Here is a 23,879-nt window from a genome sequence, read left to right as displayed (position 1 = left end):
GTGAACAATATTGAATGCTAGTGCTTTCTAAATGACAACATGGTGTAGGCAATGAGAAATGAAGGGATTTGTGTGTAGAGTTTTGCAGTGAAAGTTCAACAAATCTGACTCATGTGTCAAAACAGGGAATAGTGTTTATAGTTTAGTGAAATGGGTGTGCTTTTTGATAAATGGCATTATGGTTTTGAAAATTTAGCTCAAAAGCCTGGTTATAGTGTTTAAGCAATTGAGAAAAACTGTAATACACGATACCACAGTAATTTCGGCGTGGGAAAGTGTGCACACATAAAGCCGGCTTGAGTTTGTTTTCTCTGCTTATTGCGCTTAAAGTCAAATACACATAAAATAATGTCAAAATTCCGGTCTTAGAGAGTATTCACATAAACACAGTCAGTTATGTTTTGAATGAACGTAAACAGTTGAGAAAGAAAACGCAAGAGTAACAGTATAATGGATATGTGCGTCAGGTCTTAAAGTGACAGGAGCTTAATATACCTGCTGCCAAATTATTGTTTTTAAGTTTTATATTTTTCCCCATGGTATCGGTCAAAATTGTGACCAGTGAAAATGTGAGTGGCTAGTAACTTTGGAAAACTACTAGCCACAGTGGCTGGGGATCAAAAAAGTTAATGTCAAGCCCTTTATATATATTAGTGCTGTCAAACGATTAAAATATTTAATTTGCGATTAATCGCATTAATGTCATAGTTAACTCGCGATTAATCGCACATTTTTATCTATTCTAAATGTCTCTTGATTTCTTTTTGTCCCATTACTTTTTCTCATTTTAATGCTCTTATCAACATGGAAAAGTGGATCGGCTTGCTTTGTGCAAATGCTTTTTACTGAAAACAACATTGGCATATACTGTAGTGTTCAATTTCACACTAACATTCTCACTTGGAGCAAATAATCTCTCACACAATGTAACACTGTCCATCAATAAAATGGTGAAAGAAATACTGACGAGGTCCTGATATTGACGAGGGGGCGGAGAATTCGCATCAGCTGTGTGTGTGCTTGGCCATCAAGTGGTGTTTCAGACTGGACGTGCTGCGATGATAGCTCAGTTCACAACGACAAAACACACAGATCACTTTGGTCTTGTCAACTGAACCATTTGGCAACTTTTTAAAAGTAAACTTTCCATTCAGAATCTTATTGGCATCCATTTCAGCGTCTCGCGCTCATCATTCATCCACTCAAAACGTAACGTTAAAGGGGGTCGCACACTGGACGCGAAGTGAAGCGAAGCGAAGCGCAGCGCCTCGTATTTAAGACAATATAAATGTTTTTCAAAATTTCCATACATTACACAGTCATCTGGCAATTTTGTTTTTTTTTAGCAGAGAGCCACTGAAATAAATAGAAAACGCATTGAGGATATCATTAATTAGCTGTTTTTAAAGAGGGACAGCTGAGCAATGGTCTTTACAAGCTCTCACGCAGGGTACACTGAAATCACACACCCAGGTGGCCTGTGCTCGAATCTGCACTCAATGGAGACAACATGGAGAGACACCAATATGTGACAACTTCCTCTCCCATGTTTCTTCTCCTCTCTAATTGGCTTTGAGCTGTCATTAGTACTCTCTATCCAACAGAAAATGAAGGAAAAGCAATTAATAGTCCATCACAGACCATATGCAAAAGGACGTACCTCTTTCCCAAAGACAGGATCTATAAGGGAGTGAGGAATAATTAGGCACAGATGTTTGAGAAACAGTCCAGGACAGCTCACTGAGCTAGAACTGAAATACTGTTGCTAATGGGATATGGCATGAATCTTTATTTTTTCACTCATCTTTTTCAATCTGTTGTTTTGCAATATTCCAAAGATAACTCCTTATAGACTGTTCAATGTGAAGAATAATGGAGGAAAATTATCAATATATTCAGAAACTATGGCTTTAAAAGACAGTTTACATTGCAGTCTCTATAGCATAAAGAGATATTAATTTGCAAACCAAAACAAGCTTATACGATCACCTGTCTTACATACCACTTATTATTTCTTAAAAGGGATAGTTCACCCAAAAATGAAACTTCCAGCATAATTTACACAGCCCTCATGTTGTCCCACTCCCAAGCTGCATTAATTTTTTTTTTTCTGTGGAACATAAAAGAAGATATTTTGAAGAGCTTTTTTGTCCATACATTGACAAAACAATATTGGACCCCATTGAATTTCACTGTATGGACGAAAAACTTCTTAATATCTTCTACTGTGTTCTCTAGAAGAAAGAAACGACATGAGGGTAAGTAAATTATGTCAGTTTTCATTTTGGGTGAACTATCCCTTTAAAAAACTACAACAAAATGGATAATTCCAAAAAGAAGTACCAATCAATAAATATAATAGTTTCTCCTGATTCGGTTTCTAACATGAAAAAAAAAAAAAAAAAAAATCATTATGTCAAAGTCACAGCTGTAACATTTTGCAGTCATATACTAGTCAATTTTCCATAAGGCTCCAACAGGAAAATGGAAAACAGCAGTGCGTTCAGCGGGGAGGGAACATTTGAGGGATAATATGACATGTAGGATATTGATTGCTGAAACAGATGAATTATGCCTCTGACATTTAGTGGGAATAGTGAACAACAAAAAGAAGTGTAATTCTCATTTCCTGTTTTCATTTCTTAAAAGAAAAGCATCGACTCATATAGAACATTTCTATCTACTTTGGAATAATAATAATAATACAAAAGATGCATGAATGCCTATATTTAACAAAGGTTGGTAGGAGCGTTCCTTGACAGGAGTCACCCACGCTGAATCTGACTAGTATACTATAGTGTGCCAATTCTCATCAATGTCTCCTAACTCTTTATCCTTAACACTGCTTTCTTTCTGATTGTCTTTCTTGACTGTTTTGACACTAGTCGGCAATTTGTGTTGACTAGTCGTGGATCAAATGTCAACATTCTCGCTTGTTTGATGGTGACAGCAAGAAATACAGTACATTCTCTTTTCACAAAAGTAGTGAACAGATAAACGGTAATGGACAATTATCTGTGGATATATGTATATGTCTACAAAAAGTGAAAATAAAGGGAACCGGGAGCACATTATAAATGAACTAAAGACATCTGAGACGTTTTAAGTCTTAAATAAGGGACAATTCTTCAAATTACTCTACAATTACTCAAACGTTGCTCAATGGCTGACAGAAAGAATAAGTGAAAGGGACATGACTGTTTTTCACCGTTCATGATGACAATATAAGTCATTCAAATCTGACAATACACACTTTCATCTCCCATCCATTGTTTCAGTTCTCTTTACTCAAACATCTATGTCAACATAGGTTTGACAAGAAATACATTGACACAAAGCAAGGAAAAATGAGCCAAAACGGTAAGTTAATATCGAGTAACTTACATTTTAGATAAAAATATTGTTACTTGCTCAGCCAACAAAAATAATTCCAAACAAAGACGTTAGGCTCCTGAATTAATCAGTGTTTTTGAACAAATCGTTGGAGTGGATGATTCAATGAGTCACTCATAAAGAACATCACTTGTTTAATTCATGAATTAATCTTTTTTATGTATTTGAATGAATGAATGAATGAATGAGTCAATAACTCCCTCATAAAGACCACCTACTCGGGTAACAATATAACCTGTGGAAAGAATCGCTAAAAATATCCTCACCACCAGGGACGTCACTAGGATTGGAAGACAGGGGGTGCTTAGCCCCCAGGGTACACTCTAGCCTGACTACAGTTTTCCATAGCAAACCAAAATATCCCCTTTCCTTTACCTCAAGAAAACGTAGCTAAAGGTAAGCAGGTAATTAAAAACAACTTACAATTTCACTCTGTATCACGACACTTACCAATCTTCCTTTCACCATTACAGTGCGTTCACACCAAACGCGAATAGCCCGTCAAATTCGCGTCTACCGCGTCTAGTTGGACGCTTGAACATTTTGAATCCATTCGCGCGTCCAGAGCTAAATTGACGCGTGTAAAAAGCAAAAGTTTGAAGCGAAATTGACGCGCCGCAGGACCTCCAGACGCGCGTAAACACGTCTTTGTAAATCAAAGTTTGGTGCATAGCGAGTTCAACTTCAGACTAGAGTAACGACGAGACGAGATGAATCCTCCAGTTACTTGCAGCGCTCTGAAAGCTGCCACAGTTCACACCAATGCAACGAGACGGTGCGGTGCATCATCTTGATAGCACAACGACTCTTTGTACTTCAGTCCAACTTCCGACTTTTCGGCTATTTTTTGTAGCAGATGAGGATACGGTTATTGATAAATCGAATTGTTATTGTTGTTCTTATTATCATTTAGGGGGGCTTAGGAACATTTTGGGGTAGCTTCAGCCCCCCTAAAATAGGCCTAACGACGTCCCTGCTCACCACTAATACAAAGTCCCATTGCTTTTGAATTCTCAGCATTGTTTGGAAACTGCTTGACCAAACAGATTCAAGGAATCCTACAGCAAGCTTCCACCTCTCCAAGTGCTATGAATGTTTGCACATACAAAACTAAAATACAATGGTTATTTAACATTGAATTTGAGGCTATGTATAAGCTGAATTGTTCTTTTGATCATTTACTCAAACACACCACTGTTAGACATAGCCTTCAAAAGAAAAGAGAAGAGGGTCTGTTCATATCCTTTTGAGCTTCCCACACAAAGGGCGAAAGATAAAGCAGCCAAGACAGCCATGAGACTGCAAGTTTAGCCTCAGAGAATATAGAGATTGATTGCAAAGAAAGTCATCTCTGCAACAACACTTTAAGGACAGAACTTCTACACTCTTAAGTCATTTCAAACCATTTCAAAGAGGTTTCTGTTCCTCCATTGAAAGTATAGGTAACCAAAACTTAGAAGATACAAAAAGGTTATAAAGGCCTCATAAAATGAATCTATATGAATTGAGGGGTTTAATCCAATTCTTGTGAAGAGATACAATTGCTTTATATGGGTTATGTGGGAACGATATGAGGGTGAGTAAATAACAGAATTTTCATTTTTGGATGAACTATCTCTTTAACTCCTTGCAAAAAACAACAAAAAGCAAGATTCAAAGTCAGGTCACCCACTGAATCACAGTCTGCCTGTCAAGTCTTGGTCCACACCATTTTTTTTTGTACATAATACTGAAATAGTTCAGAAAGTAATGGCTCTTCTGCTGATTCTCTCAGTCTATTTGTGATGACAGCATGGATCAGTGGATGCATCTTGTCCATGAAGCAGGAAAATACAGGCTTCACTAAATCCCTGCAGAGATAGCAAGAAAAAGCTGTCAAAAGTCCCTAGGACACAGACATCCTGACATTCTTAGCACTCACTGATATGAGTGCACACATGCACATCTTTGAACGCATGCATGCTCACACACCCTGCTGTATAATCAGAGTACTCCCCATCGCTCATGTGGCTGTCATCTGCAGCGCTCCATCTCTGGTCCTCCTCACAGTTGCGACATACACACTTCATGAAGCCCCTGTCCTCTGCATCAAGAGTGGCTGTGATGTGACATTTTATGGTTTTTACTCATGCTGAGATGACAAAGATATAGAGTTCCAGCAAGCCTGTCCTCTCACAACAGACAGCACACTTTCTTCCGACTTTAGAATAATTTAAGGTCGCACACTCTGGCTCTGTTCCAAAACCTTGTAAACTTCCTCCAGGCAGAGACTTAAGGCATGCTGTAACAGGCACACTCCAGATGTGACAGCTGTTAGCATGTCGCTAAGCTAAAGGTCAATTAGCAAAATATTTAGCAGTATATAGTCAATATTGTACCGATGCATGAAGCAATCCAAGCAGCTTTTTGTTGGTCAACGTGGTGAATCTGTGAAAGACTTGAACCCGTTGCGAAGTCAGCAGGAAAATATTTTGTGCTCATGTGAAATTCCTGAATGCATGAATTCCTATTCTCAAAATTATTTGCATTGAATGCGGATTTTGCATGCAAAAATCCAATGAACAACGTTAAATGTGACCACATCTGTTCAGTGTTGTAGTCTAATAAACATACAAATACATACTAAGACAAAAATGGTGTAAAATTATATTTTTTAATAACAATGAACTATATTTGCCAATACATTTTAGTTTTGAATTAAATATAAGCTTATTTATGATCTTAATTTCTCTTATCCCATCCACCTTCTTGGAATTAGGTGTGTAAATGGGCTGTTTACACCAAGGACACTGACTATAACAATAACTATCAAGTTTTAGCAATCTATCTAATTCTAGAACACCACAGCTATAACTAAATGACTCAGAGGAACAATACTGTAGGAATCATTTTCAGAACAATAAAAACATTGGCAGCCAATCAGAATCCACCTGGATTTAATAAGCTCAAGCATTTAAAGTGACAGACGACATAACTGCAGTGTGTACAAATAATAGTCGTCTATTGGTATGGATGCTAATATGGTTATCTCTATAGACGTTATTATATTTATAGTTATAGTTCTTGTGGTGGAAAATTGTGGCTTTAATACAAAAAAAGTAGGGCTGTCAAACGATTAATCGCGATTAATCGCATCCAAAATAAAAGTTTGTGTTAACATAATATATGTGTGTGTATGGAGTATAATTATTTTCTATATATAAATACACACACATGCATATATATTTAAGAAAAATGTGTTATTTATATATAAAATATTTATATATAATATAAATTATATATAATATAAATATATATACACAGTATATACATGCAAATATTTCTTAAATATATACATGCATGTGTGTGTATTTATATATAGAAAATAATTATACACCGTACACACACATATATTATGTAAAAACAAACTTTTATTTTGGATGCGATTAATCGCGATTAATCGTTTGACAGCCCTAAAAAAAAGAAAAGAAAAAATAATTTATATAAAATAATTTTCCACACTTAATTATTAATTATACAACCTTATTAAGCCATTTACACTTTAAACCATTGCATATCCTTCATATAATGTATTACAACAAGCTCTGAAAATTAAAAACTATGAATATAATTGAACGTATATTTCATTAAAAAAAAATAACCGTATAGTATATTCATGATTATTACACTAGACTCGATTGGCGCAAAGCAACAAAAAGCAGATAAAACCTGTTAGAATCAGTTATGCCGTCTACAAATTACCGTCAGTAAACTGATGCCCTGTTCTATTTTCTGACGTACCTTAAGTGCTCGCGCTACTTCTGACACAAAGAACAAATGGATTTGCAACGGTCATTTTGTTGTGTCCAGCGCAGACATGGTGACTCTTGTGCTGTTTGCTTAGCAACATGCTGTCAGAACTCCTGAGATTTGCAAAGAAACTCCTGTTTGAGGCAACTAATATTGTAAAAAATGAATTAATCTATCATGAAGTGCAAAAGTGTGTTGTAAAGGTAAGCCAAGATTTGGAAAAATGAAATCCGACCAGGACTTTCAATGACAGGAAAAAGTAATATTGTGTGTAACACACCAGCATTCACAGTTTGAGACAGTGGGAAAAGGTTTCGCGGTGTCAAATGCGATTCAATGCATGACGTTACTGTTATTATTTTTCCATAACTGCAAATACACACATGAATGCTCATGTTTTCTAGGTAATAACGAATGGTTTGTGTGTATTCAGGTGCATGGGAGTCTGGGTGAAGCCCAGGTAGTATTTCTATGAATGGCCATGGTCATTTTCTCAAATATTTGCTGGCAAGAAATAAATATTTAGGACCACTACCCCCTTTTCTACCTCTCCTTTCTCGACCTGTGATGTATTATTTTCTTTGCTTTCCAAAAGTCCATTAAGGCCTGGCGGTGGGCCATCTTGTCTCCCGCAGACAAAGATAAAGATGTGGTGGAGGGATGCAGGGACAAACAGAATAAGAATGAGCGGGGCATTGCTGAAGTTTACCTCAAGAAAAAACACACACACTCACCTCTTGCTCTACACAGTCGCCACAAAATGTATGCGGCTGCTGACACTTAGATACTGCCGCCCCGTCCTTTTAATTTATTTACAATTCAATAATTGAACTTTGTCTCCTAAAAACAAACTGAAAAGAATGGTGGGCGGAGGGGCCATTCTCCTTCTCACGTCTCCACAGGAATACAGAAGTGAAATTTAATGATCCAATTTGGGTCATCTTGCTGGCAGACCGGAGGGTTGTTGAGCTGGAGATTAAACTCATCCTTTAAAGGCTGTTTGTCTTTTGCTTTTTCTCACACTGATGTTTCTCCCTGCAAATTTATGCCCTCTGCATTAGTTATGCCCCATTTTTTTTTACCCACGTGGAAGAGCTGCTGTGTGGGCTTTCCATTTCCCTAGTAATATAGCACATTTGTCATTACAATTCACCGGAGTGACTCGTTAAGAATCTGATTGAGAATGTTTATCTGCATGAAGGAGAAACATTGCTCAGAGAAATGGCAATGTGAGCTCCAGAATTTACTTTTAAGCCAGCCGTTTTTACTTTAAAAAGGGAATTTCAGCCTTCGCAACAATTAAACCCTGTCATAACCCTTTCTTTTAAGTGTCACACCAGGAATAAGAGACCTCAGATATAACGCTGCCTTCCAAGTCCTTCTGGGGAGTTGCTACTTACAGGTTCATAATTCTGATGTGCGTACACATGATTTTGGATGCAATAAAAGTTGTTGGTATATATATCACAATATAGTTATTTTTGCTTTAAATAAAGTTATGATATCAACATTTTTGATAACATTGAAACTAATTCTTATCACCATTTTCAATATAATTTCAAAAACTAATACTAGCCTAAAAAACTAGTAAATTGACAAAGACAAGTAAACTGATAAAGAAAGAGCAAAGAAAATAAACTACAATAGAACAAAGACCTATACCTGAAAAACTTCAAGCACTAGAAATGCTTCATAAAATGTATTAAGTAATCAAATGTATAAATAAAACAACGCATAGTCTTTACTGTGTAAATTAAATATACATTTATTCTTACAAACATATCAAGCCAAGGCACTCAAGAATTTAAGTAAATATATATAAAAAGCCTTTATTTAGTCATGGCTAGGCAATTAAAATCAGTTTACAGAAAACTGGGTCCTGATGAAAGCTCATTAGCTGCGACGTGCCGGTGTGCGGTTTTCTGTAAACTGATTTTAATTGCCTAAGCCATGACTAAATAAAGGCTTTTTATATATATTTACTTAAATTCTCGAGTGCCTTGGCTTGATATGTTTGTATGAGTCGAATTATCCCTACACCCAAAGAGCACCGGGATACAGATTTTACACCCCAGGTTTTTTGCACTCCTTGTTTTATAACATTTTTCTTATTAAAGTTTCAAAAGTGATTCAGTCAAGAGATTTTCTCTTTTTTGTTGTTTGATTAAAATGAATAATGACAGCAACGTAAATTTGGATGCTGTCACTTTAAGACAGACTGCACGAATCCAATATACTTGTGCGTTTTCTCTCTCACATCAAAGTTCAGTTAAGACATAAATTACTGTGTTTACTTGAAAATACATGGTCACTTTGACACATAGGTTTGTGTATTTAACTGTTCAAGCCCAAATAGGTGGCAAAAAGCACTCAGTTCTGTTCTCACGTGCTGACAACAGAGAGCGCGCCCATATACTGAAACGAGATATATTTCGCTGCTAATTGCGATTCAACAGTTTAAAATCACTTGTTTTTAAACTGCAATGCTTAAAAACTCAAGCAAACGATAAGCTTTCGTAATCGCCAGCACAGCAACGTCACATGAGTGTAACTGCGATAGAGACGATCGTCCAAAATCTCTACCAGTTAATTGTTTCTACCAGTATATCACCCAGTCCTATTCTCCATGCAGTCCGATGTTCTGCCAAGTAGATTCAGCACTCTGAGCTCAGCCTTTCCCGAAGTTCAGAGAGACAGTGGTCTCCTAATTTCCTTTTAGATCAATCCTCAATTAGATCTTATTTTAATTTCAGTTTTGCTGAACAAATTGCAGTATATGAAGAAGTCTGCATTTAAAGTCATATACATATCAGACCCCTTAAAAACAGCTTCACAATTATCACCACTTCTTGCAATCCTCTTATCTTTTCTGAACACTTATCCTCTCTCTTTGGGTCTTTCTCCGGCCTGCCCCTTCTCTTGAAGCTCTAACACCAGCTCATTCCATCAGATGCCTATAGCAACAATGCTCCACTAAATCTATCAGGAGGAAGAAGATAAGTCTCGGCTAATTCCAGTTAAATAGCATTTCCATTCTACCTCTCTTCCTCATTTATTTGTATCTTACCTGTGATGTCCAGTCTCAATTATCTTCCCTTTCCACGTTTCCTACACTATCTCTCTCTCTCTTCTCCATTTGGTGTCCAAAGCGCTTTTATTTTTCTCTGTTTTTTCTTCTGCTCTCTCTCTCTCTCTCTCTCTCTCTCTTCGAGTGTTGTGAGTGGAGTATGGTTCAGAGAGTTGATGTAGAATAAGGAAAAATATAAAGAATATTTATTCAGTGTTTTATTTAGTCAAACAAGAGTTACAGGACATATGTTTGGCTATACTTGATGTTCGAGGGACATTCAATTGAAAAAAGTGACAGTAAAGACATTTAGAGCCAGATTTACTAACAGCTTACGCAGGGGCACACAATCTTTTGGTGGTACTACTGTCAGGATTTACTAATGACATGCAGTGAAAAATTAGCGCTGAAAAGGCATGGACAGTTATTTTTGCAGCTGACCTTACTGCATATGCATTTGTAGGAGTTTCCCTTTCAGACGCAAAATTTATGGGAGGCATTTATTTAAATGAATCACGCAAGGTGATTTACTAAGGTTTGCGCTTGTCAATTTACTGGTATTTGCACCATTATTTAACGGTCAAAAAAAAGCATGTCTTAAACGCTAGTTTGTGCTGCTCTCGGTAGATTGCGTTGGTCATTATGGAAATGATCCGGCTGTGTCTGTGTTTTTTCATTTGTGCGTCGTCAGTAGATCACATAGAATTTTCCACTCCTATCGGCACTTTTTTTAGAATTGCGCTCTCATGCTAATTTGCCCTGTTTAGTAAATCTGGCCCTTAAAATGCAACAAATGATTTATATATTATGCAAATATATTTGATATATTACATTTCCACAAAAAATATCAAGGAGCACAAATGTTTTCGACACTGATAATAATAATAATCATTTTTTCCCCCTTAAAAACCAAATCAGCATATTAGAATGATTTCTGGAGGATCTTGTGACACTGAAGACTGAACTAATGATGCTGAAAATTCAGCTTTACATCACAGGAATAAATGACATTTAGATTTACATGAAAATAAACAGTTATTTCAATTGTGATAATATTTCACAATATTAATGTTTATACTGTCTTTTTGATCAAATAAATGCAGCCATGGTGAACACAAGAGAGTTCTTTAAAAAAACATTAAAAATCGTATCGACCACAAACTTGTGTGAACGGCAGTGTGCATACACACTGTATAAAATTGAATCGTGACAAAATTCTATTTGTTACCATTTCCTAAGTTTCCAATATAAATTTGTGTCCAGGCCCAGACTAATCTGCAAATGTCTACAGACTTTTTTGCATTTTCTGCACTGATTTTGGAAAAACATCTATGGAGTTAAACATGGTAAAATGTGTTAACTAACATTAGTAAATGAAAGAATAAGTAAACTAGTCAAAAATATTTAATAATCAAACCCATGGGGATGTGAAAGTCTTTGAAAGCTATAGGAATTCCAATTCTGTGGAGATCTTATGGAGTTCTGTGTGGACCTGAATATAACCGTTTTGCCCCACAAAACATCAAAATAACGATAAACACAGCAAGTGTTCTTGGGATTGACATGTTCACAGGCTATAAAACTACACAGATTGTCCTTGCAATTAGACTATTAAGGGCGTCCACACTGTCAGTGATATGCAGCAAGAATGCTGTGAATTTAGTCAGACAACATTTTAAAAAGAAAAATTGTTTTAGTCCAAATGAAACACCTGAAAGTTGGATACAGCGGTTGAGCCGGAATAACTACTAAATATCAAGAGCACAGAGATCCGGTGGCCTTTTTAATCACTGTTAATTCATTTGCATTGATTTAATCACTGTCAGTTTGAAAGACCTTTTTAACAAATAACCGCTAAACATTGCTTATCCACAGTACTGTCTCTCGGTTTCAAATAAGAGTTAAATGCCGCTAATAAAACACTCTCAGCTTCTTATGAAGATGAGATTAACACAAACACATTCACACTGCTTTTAACAAAGGTCTAAATATCTGCAAATCAACAATAGCAATTTCTTGTGATAAGTGGTGAGCAGGTGCACACGATGAGCGTCGTGACTCTAAACACAGTTCTACGCAAACACAGCGGCTCTCTTTGATCTTTGTGGAAATTTCTCAAACGCACCAAGCAGGTGTTAAAGAGTTTTAATTTTTCCCATAGAGCAGGCCTCCTCATGCGTTCACGTTGCCTCAGCTGGTGATGACTCAAATCTCATCATTACGCTTTCTAAACAATCACCGTCCGACTTCCCACATGCACTGCACTGTTTTGTGCTGTTCGGTGCGACAACGCGCTAATGAGCAAGCTGAGAATGAAATGATAAATAAGTGTTTGTGTAATGAGAAGAGAGCAGCTCTTTGTATAGCGTGTTTGTGTGAATCTGGGGAATGAAGAACGAACGGAGGAAAGATCATTAGATACCCTCTATAATGAGAATTCACTTGAATATTTTGTCATCACTGACTCACCCACTGATCGTTTCAAATCCACATGGCTTTCTTTCTTCTGTGGAAAAACAAGTCTTGGTTGCTGTTTTCCATTACTTCACAATGAAAAAGGAATCAAAGCTTTCAAACTTCAAAAAAAGACACAAAATCACCATATAAGCACCATAAAACTGGTCCTCATGACTATTTAAAATCATCTGAAGCTATACGATCCGAGTGATTCGTTCATGAATCACTAAACCTTCACGTGACTTCAGAATATATAAGCCATATGAAAAAAAAAAAAAAAAATCAGCAAGGATGCACTACATGGATCAAATGTAACAGTAAAGATATTTATAATGTTAAAAAAAACTATTTCAAATAAATGCTGAAGAATACAATTACATTTTAAAATTTATTGTAACGGTAAAGATATTTATAATGTTAAAAAAAACTATTTCAAATAAATGCTGAAGAATACAATTACATTTTAAAATTTAGTTAAATAGAAAACTGTAATTTTAAATTGTAATAATATTTCACAAAACTTACCAACCCCAAACCTTTGAATAGTATATTTAGCAAATATTGTTAATTAGCCATATGTGACTTTTAAGGCATGTTTATGGCTATTTTGTGACCTTTTTGGAGCTTGAAATCTTTAATAGCAATTCATTGTAAGTGCATAGAAAAGTCATACAGACTTGAAACGACACAAAGGTGAATAAATAGTGACAGAACTCTCATTTTTGGGCAAACTCCTCCTTTAATCTGTCTTTCCTCCCAATTCCTCTGTGCCTGAGTCTTCTTCACTCTCTCAGCTGTGTCTGGCCCTCAGTTTCTTCCTTCTTTTTCTCTCTCTCTCTCAGGCAATGGACATGCTGGCCATTATATAAGCCTTAGATAATGAAGTCTGTGCATGGTGAAATATGATTGAAATCCTTTTAGCGCTGGCTTATATCGACTGTCTTGTTTGCAGTCAAAGGCACCTCTCTCTCCTTCCCCACACCCCCTCCCGCTCCCCTCTTTCTATCATGTTTTGATGTCAACTAATGGTCTATGTACAAAATTCTCCTCCAGTGGGTACTGAGCTAGACATAATGGGGATATCTCATCTTATGACCTGAAAAATGTCTTCCTATGTAGACCTTCTCATGTCCTTCTCCAAGTGTTACAGTTTCCAGGCCAAAGCCTCCTTCATACATCCATACATTTGATTTTCTAGTTGTGAACAGGAAAACAGACTATTGTTGTAATATGACGTTGCTTAATCATTTAAGGATGCAATGTCAATGGAAAATATTCTGAAAGGTTACAGTACACTGAAAAAAGGGAAACACAACCATATACTTGATTATCGTAGTTTCGTTGTTCAGTCGAATTTGCTAATATTGAACAAATTAAAACAATGATAAAAGTGAACAATTAGCATAGAGCCATTTTTGAGTTATTATAATAACTTGATAAAAGTAAAAAACAAAAAACAAACAAAAAAAAATTCTCCTTACAGTTACTTAATATAAAAAGGTAATTGTTTCCATGATGACAGATTTTAAGTCATGGCAACTACATATGTTTAGTATGGAAGACCATTCCTGTCACATAAGAAAAAAACAAAACAAAAAAACATACGTCATAATTCTGAGATATTATTATGAAATTATGACTTTAAAAATCATTATTATTATATAAAAGTCGAAATTTTGACATAGCAAGTCGAAATTATGACTTGCTGCTCATTGATCTCACGCGACCCAACACGACAGGATATGGAAGCCCATTCCCGCCACATTAGAATTTTTTTTTCCAACTTATGTCATAATTATGAGATAAAAATTCAAAATTATGACTTACTAAATCTAAATTATGCCTTTAAAAGTCCTAATTTTGACATAGCAAATCGAAATTATGAGATTACTAACCAAAACATAACTAAATCGAAATTATGACTTGTTGCTCATTGATCTGACGTGACCCGCCACAGGATGAATTGCATATCATTAAATCTCAGCTGCAAACATTATCTAATGTCATCTTTCTTTGTGCTTTTAAATAGATATAGAGTAAGGCATGAACAGTTAAATGCCTCCACTGGGCAATGATAAATATGTGCAAAAACACTTATATTTATTTGACAATAACCTACCTCTTGCTCCATTCCCTGTTAATATTCTATTCTGTTGTATATAGCACACCTGTACATAAAAATGTGTCTATTTTTTTCCTTCCCATTTATAGGCTAAATTATATATACATAAGTGTATCTTGTTCATTTACTTTATTTGACTATCTATCTGTGTATTGTTGTTGTCTCTGTGTACTGGAAGCTTCTTCTGTCACCAAAACAAATTCCTTGTGTGTGCAAACATACATGGCATTAAAGCTCCTTTTGATTCTTTCTGATTCTGATTAAATACAAAAGAGGTACTCTTATTAAATGTCACGTGCACCATTTATTGATACATACAAGATCATTTTTATAGGGGTAGGCTGTATTTACTGTTTAATGAAAACTGCTGCCCGATCACAACCTCCTGTTGCAACTGTTCTGCAGCAGAACTCACACTGTTTCTCTATCAGTTACAATACCATTCAACCAAGATTTTTGGTGCATCCATACAAACATGACATTGGTCCATGGTATTAAGTTGTTCAATGAAAGCTGCAACTGCAGCCACATCCATTTTGTTCTTTCTGCGCCAAAGCTTAAAATTCTTTCAAGAGTGCGTTTGCTCAGAGCTACTCCATGCCTTTCCGCTTATAAGGCAATAATTTCATCATTAGTAGCTAAAACCAAGTTTAAAATACTCATTAATGTGTTCACAATTCATCCTGTCAGCAATTCATAATTTCGACTTAGTTGTGTCATAATTTCGATTTAGTATGTCAATTTCGATTTAGTATATCATACAGTAATTTCGACTTTTTATGTCATAATTATGACTTAAGGTAAAAAAAAAAAATATATATGACATGCTTATGTGACGGGAATGGGTTTCCATAGTTTAGTCAAGTCATTCGTTTAAAATAATTAAGTAAACATATCCAATTCAAAGAAGAAAAAAACGTTAACTGCAAACTGTTAATTTTTCCATCTTCAGTTCCAGGGACACCTAATTTTTTACACTTTATAAGACCTATGAAAATTCATGAAACACATTCATCTTGAGTGCAAGTATTAATGTTTTGCAATGTGGGTGAAAATGTGGCATAAAAATAGAAATCTTGTATGCTCTGCTCATGAATTATGAAAGCATCTTCCTTAGCACAGAAATGAAATACCCAGTCTGCTCCTATTATTGAAAAATGAGAAACAGGGGCTCTCAGCATTAGCACATGACTAGCTCAGAGAAGAGATGAATACAACTGAGAATAAACATCGTAAATATTTGCTGGGGAAATCAGAGCAGATGTTTGTCCAGTCCTTTATGATCAGTCTCACAAGCTGCGACAAGTCCTGCTGTTACACAACAAATTCTGCGGCTGTTCTTTGATTCTTTAAAAGGAGATAGTTCAACCAAAAATGAAAATACATCATCATTTACTCTATCACATTGTTCCAAACATTAAGTTTAGCTCTTTTTTTTTTTTTTCTGTCAGTAAAACACAAAAGGTGTTATTTATTGTTCCTCACAAAAAGCTATTGTATGGTTTTAGAAGACTTGAAATAAATTATATGGGCTACTTTTATGGCTTTTTTGAGCTTGACAGCCCCTGTTCCCCATTGACTGTATGCAGAAGCTCTGGCATTTTGCTAAATTTATACTTTATTGTTTCACGTAAGAATGTCAATTACTAAATGATGACAGAACTTTAATTTTTGGCTGAAAATTCTATGAAGAACATTTGCCTATGCTTGCAAACAGCCTGCAAGGCTATTTATGTAATAAATGAGAAGAGGAAATGTCAGAGAGGCAGAGAGGCTTCTGTTACTAAGAATCCACCACTTTTCCTTTAGAAATGGAAAATAAATCTTTTGTCCTTTGTTGAGTATTCTTAAACTGTATTATCGTAGAGAACAATATATGCCTCTATTTGTAAAAAAAAAAAAAAAAAAAAAAAATTGCCAGTTCATGATTTATATTAAGATTACTGTTTTTGGACATCAAAATAGTATGTGCCAAAAAAGTCACCATTGTCTCTGTTGGGAATGGAGGTTTTTTTTAGGGAATTTTGCATTTAAAGGTTTAGTTTGCCCAAAAATTATCCCATAATTTACTTCCCCTCAAGCCATCCTAGGTGTTTATGACTTTCTTCTTTCAGCCAAACACAATCGGAGGAGTTATATCAAAAAATATTCAGGCTCTTCCAAGCTTTATAATAATAGTGAATGATTGGATTTTGAAGCCCCCCAAAAATGCATACATCCATTATAAAAGTAATCCATATGGCACCAGGGGGTTAATAAAGGCCTTCTGAAGCGAAGTGATGCATTTTTGTGAGAAAAATATCCATATTTAAAACTTTATAAACTATAATTACAAGCTTCCGGTTACGGTCGTACGCAAGTTGAAGAGTGGCCTCTGACCTGACGTATGACGTAGCTTAGGTGAGGTTTGATGCCTCTTTATTAACCCCTGGAGCCGTATGGATTACTTTTATGATGGATGGATGAGCTTTTTTTAGGCTTCAAAATCTCAGTTACTATTCACTCCCATTATAAAGCTTGGAAGAGCCAGGATATATATATATTTTTTAATATAACTCTGTGTTTGGCTGAAAGAAGGAAGTCATATACACCTGGCTTGAGGGTGAGCAAATTATGGGATAATAATTCATTTTTGGGTGAACTAACCCTTCAACAACACGCATAGTTGTACATCTACACAATATTTTAAATTGATGCCTTGATATTATTGCATTGATGACAATTGAAGGATTACCCAATGTAATCACAAATTAATACCAATTCAACATTAGAATTTTAAATTTAAGATGCAAACACAGTATGTCCAGACTTCTCGGTTTCAACAAATTCTGAGCATTATTGCTTGCAAAAATATAAGTATAATTGGAAAAAAATTATATCATGTTGGCTTGTTTATTAGTTACGGGATTTTTACGGCAACAATCAGTTGACAATCATTTAAACAGCATCATATGTAAAGCTGAAGCACTTTTTGTAAATGGCTTTGGCTAAATTATCTGTTAAATGGCTGAAATGTAAATCATTTCATGGTCATAAATAATGAGAGAAACTCCAGAAGTAGGTCACTAGGGGGTGCTCTGAAGCCTACAAGCTACCAAAGGAGGCAGGCAGGAACAGAAGAGAGGCGAAGGAAGGAGAGGCTGAAGGAGGGTGACGCCTACCAGCCTTTTTAATTGCAGTGCTCGAGCTCGTTTAAAATTCCAAATGAAAACACGCTTGGAAGAGAGGAATAAAAAACATGGGTTAACAAATAAGGCATTAACCCGCAACTAATTAGTATGGGAATTCAGTGGGGGAATTCTCAGAGTTAAATCACTCATAACTCAAGCACCATTGAGTCGCATTAGTGCAATTTTACTTTGATATCTCTATTCAGAGAACATTAGCACTGTACTGCAGTTAAGCACTGTAATTAGATAAATGGTGGCGGTAGTCACAGCGCCGGGAGCGTCCTACCTTCCGGATGCCTTCTTTTGATTCCTCCACGTTGTTTTCAGCTCCTCCTGTGCGGTTGATCATCCTCCACATCTGTGAGTACATCGGGTCCCTCTCAAAAGGGTTCATGCCTTTACTGCGGACCTGGTCGTAAACGGAGGAGTCCAGAACCGTGCCGTACGGCAAGTCTGTCTGCTTAGCCAAGTCCTGCAGTGACCTGTAGGGGAACAACGAAACATTTTCAAATCAAAGATATTTAGAAAACAACATTATTGGGTTGATGCCTGGGGGCATAGTCATTTTACGATCTACAATGAGAAAAATCTACAATGTGAATGCATGAATACCCACACGTTTGAGCTTAATTGGGCCAATGTAAGTGAGTGTAAATCTATCCAGCGGCTCTGCTGCGCAGACTGTTGCTCACCCACTTATGTTATGTCAAATACTGTTTATTCAGCAACTTGTGTTAATATCTTACATCTAATTAAAAGTTAGCCAACCAAGGGACACTAATTCCCTGCAGTAATATTTATATTAAGCGAATAATTGGAAAACACAATAAAGACGAAGCCTTCTTGGTTTCCCTTCACGCCATCATCATCATCATACTGCAGTTCATCAAAGAGTTTCAAAAGTCTCACTTCATTTTGAAAACTGATAAGGATACAAATGAGTGCTTTCGCATTGTATCAATATTCAACATCCGCTATATAATAATATTTATATACATTCGAGCAGTACGTTACAGACAGCGGAGAGCATGGGTTGGTGCCGTTGAGATTCGCGCAGATAATCAGACTGACCTCTAATTTATCAAATATTATTACATCAGACAGCTGTCGTCTTCTTCTAGTGCTTAACTCCGCTGGCATCCTTTGAAGGTTTAATGAACTTGCCCACAAACGTTAATCTTTTATTGCTCCTAATTAATCCCGCCACTTAATCCCCGCCCCTCCCTGAGAATTATGGTTTTGTGTCGGGTGTCATTTGCATGGAGAATAGCCATAAAAGTGACCTGCGAGTACCCTGCAGTACTATAAAACACCACCGCAGGGCTACTGAGCAATGCAGGTCCGGTCTGTGACGGTCTACGCTTTCAGTGCTAATGCAAGTCCTTCATCTTTGTGGTTTACTCTGTAGGTCACAGTGCACTTAATAAAACAGCGTTACAAGTTTTCACCCCTGTCTTCCTTATTAAACCAGGAAGTTTGGGCAGAACATATAAAATAACCTGACCCCGCCATAAACTGTCTTTGATATTAATTCAAAATAATTCATTATTATCAATTACTTAATTTTTATTATTGTTGTATTTGTCTTATGTTTTAATGCAGTGCTTGCAGTTTGTTATTTATACATTTATAATATTATAAATACACTATCGTTCAAAGGTTTAAAAATATATACGTTTTTAAGCAATTAAAAATGCGCAAGAACGCGTTAAATTGATCAAAAGAGACAGCAAAGACAATGTTACAAACATTTCTATTTCAAATGAATGCTTTTCTTTGGAACTTCATGTTCATAAAAAAAAAAAAAAAAAAATTGACTATTAAAGGAACACGCCGACTTTTTGGGACTTTAGTTTATTCACCGTATCCCCCATAGTTAGATAAGTCCATACATACCCTTTTCATCTCCGTGCGTGCCGTAACTCTGTCTGACGCACCCACCGCTAACCTAGCTTAGCACAAAGACTGGAGGTAAACAGCTCCAGCTAGCATACTGCTCCCAATAAGTGACAAAATAACGCCAACATCTTCCTATTTACATGTTGTGATTTGTATAGTCACAGCGTGTACAAATAACAAGGTCACATGAGACACAGACATCTTCTAACCGTGTACATACTGGGAACTATATTCTCAGAAGGCGAAGCACTGCTACTTGGGCGGAGTGATTCACTTATTGGGAGCAGTATGCTAGCTGGAGCCGTTTACCTCCAGTCTTTGTGCTAAGCTAGGCTGGCGGTGGGTGCGTCAGACAGAGTTACGGCACGCACGGAGATGAAAAGGGTATGTATGGACTTATCTAACTCTGGGGGATACGGTGAATAAGCAAAAGTCCCAAAAAGTCGGCGTGTTCCTTTAAGCAGCACAACTGTTTTCAACTGAAAATAATAAGACATGTTTATTGAGCACATTTATGGAGTTTAACAGCATATTAGAATGACTTCTGAAGGATCATGTGACACTGAAGACTGGAGTAATGATGCTGAAAATTCAGGAACCACAGGAATAAATTACATTTGAAAATATATTAAAATAGAAAACAGTTTATGTTTAGGAGTACACTAGCAAACAGATGACTTACAAAGTTTAATTTATCTCTGTAATTTTTAATACCAGCGGAACATTTGCAATGCAGCATTGAGTTCTTGTTACTGCAAAATTCAATTAGCCTTAAGAATAGCAATCTATCTGTGTATACGCTTTTTCACACCCTTTATAGGTGACCATCTGGCGGCATTCAAATGCTGCGGCCGCTTAGCTGATCTTTTTGCTTTGGCCAGGAAAACTGTCATCTGTGGCACGGAGTGACTATGCCTAGCCAGACCGTAGGCAAACTGGCATGGAAAACTGTGAGTGCAGAAAAAAACAAATCTCGAGAAGCCTGTAGCCTGGCCCTCCTTCACCTTCACAGATGGACGCCATCTCACAGCCGCATTGTACAGTCTGTTTCCTAAACCATTTTTATATTTCTAAACTGATGAAACAATATGCATGAATATTCAAATGCACTTCCTTACAAGGGCGCATTGTATGCAGATTTAAACATTAAGGCTGCAGTAGTCTTTATTACTTTTCTCTGTTAAAAAAACATTTTCATGCTGTTTCAGGATAAAAGGGAACATCAGTGATGTGTTTCTTTTTTGCTAAGCTGTATTACATCCAGCAAATCAGTGGCACAGTCTTGCAAATCATTTAAACCAATAGCAATCAGCACGAACTGAAAGACAAAACTGAAGTGTTTTCCTCAATCACAAGATGATACATTTCTCTTTCTCTAAACATCTACAGCTGAATCCAAGCCATCATGGTGCCAGCATGTACATATTGTAAAACAAAACTAAAAAATACTCTATTTCCAGAGTTAAATTTTACTTTGCAGGCAGAATTCAGCCTTAATGCAAAAGTTTCACATAAATGCATTCATTATCAAATAAGTACAAAGTGTTCATCTGAATTCCTTGAGGACCAGCCTGATGAATGAAACGAGCGAATGTATAGATTTTGTGTTAACTGGTTAAGAGCTATGTGGGGTAAGTGAGAGTTGTTGATAAGTTGATGTTGCTCTGATTTAATTAACACTGGGTTAGGATCAGTAAAGTCGATTAAAAAGAGACTGATGAACTAACACTCCCTCTTTTTGTCCAGTATCCATCGGGCTTAAAATTCTCACAGCAACAAAAGAATATGATCCTAAACAAACTGCACCGACTTTAAATCTATTAGGTAATGAAACTCCTCTCAAGACAAAACTATCCAATTGTGAACTCACCCGACCACCCAGTTGGTCTCATAAATCTTTCAGCTCTTCCTGACTGAATGGTGTATTTTAAATACAACAGACCCCTGGGTGCGGAGTTTAGGCTGTAATTATTTCTGTAATGACCCTGCCATCGTCTACACATTAAAAGATAATACATTTAAATTTATGGAAATCCTAATTAGGTGCATAGAGCTAGAATCAAGCGATCTAAGCACAGGCTCATTAATGATAATCTAATGCAAAGAAAAATAAACAAACCGAGATCATGAAAAAATAAATACTAAATACTCTCATTTTCCCTAGTAACACCACCTCCCCAAATCGCCTACATGGTTATATTACGAGGATTGTTAAGCACAATTAACTCTATCACTGCTAGTCATTGCTGAATTTGATTATTTGATTATAGCTGCATCTCATTTCGAAGGCGGCATCCTCCTGAGATCGCATTTGAAGGCTGCATACCTCATCGTATTTTACACCGCACGAGGAATAACTACATTTTATTGAATACTGCGACCTTCGGAGGATGCAGCCTTAGCTTATATGACTGCTGGGCACGGTGAATCTGATTAGTCCGATAAGTGCCCTTGAATAGTGACATCTCATAGTGGGCGGAGTCAAGGCAGTGACTTGGAATGGATTTGTGAGTATCATTTGTGACAACTTTTGATAAAGTGCACTAAACCAAAATCTGGTATTAACAGTTTTGCAAAGCTTAAATATGTTAAAAATTTTAATTTGTATATCGTCTCTGTATAGGGTGGAAACCTAGTAGCTCCAAATCATTACTATTGGTCACCCTTTACACCTGTCTGTGGGTTTTGCAAACATTTAACCAATGAAAACTGATTAAAAAAGAACTTGTGACTAAACCTTGTAACTGCACTGGATCCAATATTAACCAACTGCAGAACCGCAGAACCATACGTCATAGCAGTGTGAGGATGACAGCGTCAGCCTAACAGTCTGATGCCGGAAGTGGGCGGGGTAAAAGCATCTAAGGGGTGGAGATGGGTAGGTTTAGGGGTGGGTTTAGGGGTCAGGGGGTGGAGATGGCTAGGTTTAGGGGTCAGGGGGTGGAGATGGGTAGGTTTAGGGGTCAGGGGGTGGAGATGGGTAGGTTTAGGTATGGTATATGTAAGGTGGATATGTATGGTATGCGGTTCCGGCATCAGACTGTTAGGCTGGCGCTGTCGTCCTCACACTGCTATGACGTATGGTTCTGCGGTTCTGCAATCAGACCTATCTCACTGGATCCTCAAACTGTGGAGTTGTTCCCATCACATACAATGGGTAAGTTTGATATTAAAACCATCAAGGTCATCAAAAAGTCGAGATTAGATTAGAACTTAAGCCAATTGGCCAAAATAAATAATTTATTTATATGCACCAACAATATAAAAACAGCAACAAAATGTTAAAGTGCCAGTTGAATTTAAAAAAGCAATTGCTAGCAACGGGGTGCTTTGCTTTTAATTGGTATATTAAAGACAAATTGCTTCTATGGTATTTGAATTCAGCTTTGCAAATTGTACACACCATCTTTGTTTTGTCAAACGCGCCATCAGGCAACTTTTTAAATGCAAACATTCTTCCTAAAACTCCATCCTTGTCCTTCTCCATCATGACAGGGTGACTTGGTTCGGCACACTCACAATAGTAGCCACAACAGGAACGCTTTAATTCCCCCAGCCCTAATATATATTAACATTAACACCCAAGTGCGGGTGGATTCCCACTAGCAACTTTGGTGGGTTAAATTTATATATAATACATACATTTTTCAATTGTAGTCTTTTAAAAGGGCATCTGAAATAATAAACTAAGAGCTACTTAGTGTTATCAGAAATATAGATTTTTCAATACATATCGATACTGAAATATCTGAAATGCTTCCAATACTCATTTCCCGCAGAATAGATACCCGATACCAGCTGCGATTTCTCGCTCTCTCGTCTCTCCAACAGCGAGTTGACACACAAACCGCCTCCCCTCGCTCACTCATTTGCTCCGGATGAATATTGTTGCTGTTACATGATTACGCAGATATAAAGCCGCCTCTCAGTACTAAATTGAGTTCTTTTTTGCTGCTTATTGCACTTAAACAGTCAAATACAC

The 23,879-nt window shown here is 36.6% G+C and overlaps 1 protein-coding gene across 5 annotated transcripts in view; it reads right to left on the bottom strand.

The window, feature by feature from the left end:
• Nucleotides 1-23,879, bottom strand: part of grid2 (glutamate receptor, ionotropic, delta 2) — a 417,868-nt gene that overhangs the window by 36,947 nt on the left and 357,042 nt on the right. For all 5 annotated transcript variants that reach the window (XR_013823893.1, XR_013823894.1, XM_079896932.1 and 2 more), the window contains exon 13: nt 18,285-18,480. Coding sequence is in view for 3 of the 5 variants with exons in the window: in XM_079896932.1 (XP_079753058.1) it covers nt 18,285-18,480 (196 nt within the window). In the remaining 2 variants the exon portion in view is untranslated. The remainder of the gene's footprint in view (nt 1-18,284; nt 18,481-23,879) is intronic.

The sequence above is a fragment of the Squalius cephalus genome (genome assembly GCF_949319135.1).
Source record: "Squalius cephalus genome assembly, chromosome: 16".
Lineage (NCBI taxonomy): Eukaryota > Metazoa > Chordata > Actinopteri > Cypriniformes > Leuciscidae > Squalius > Squalius cephalus.
Note: the sequence above shows the minus strand (reverse complement) of the source record. Positions and strands in the feature narration are given on the sequence as shown.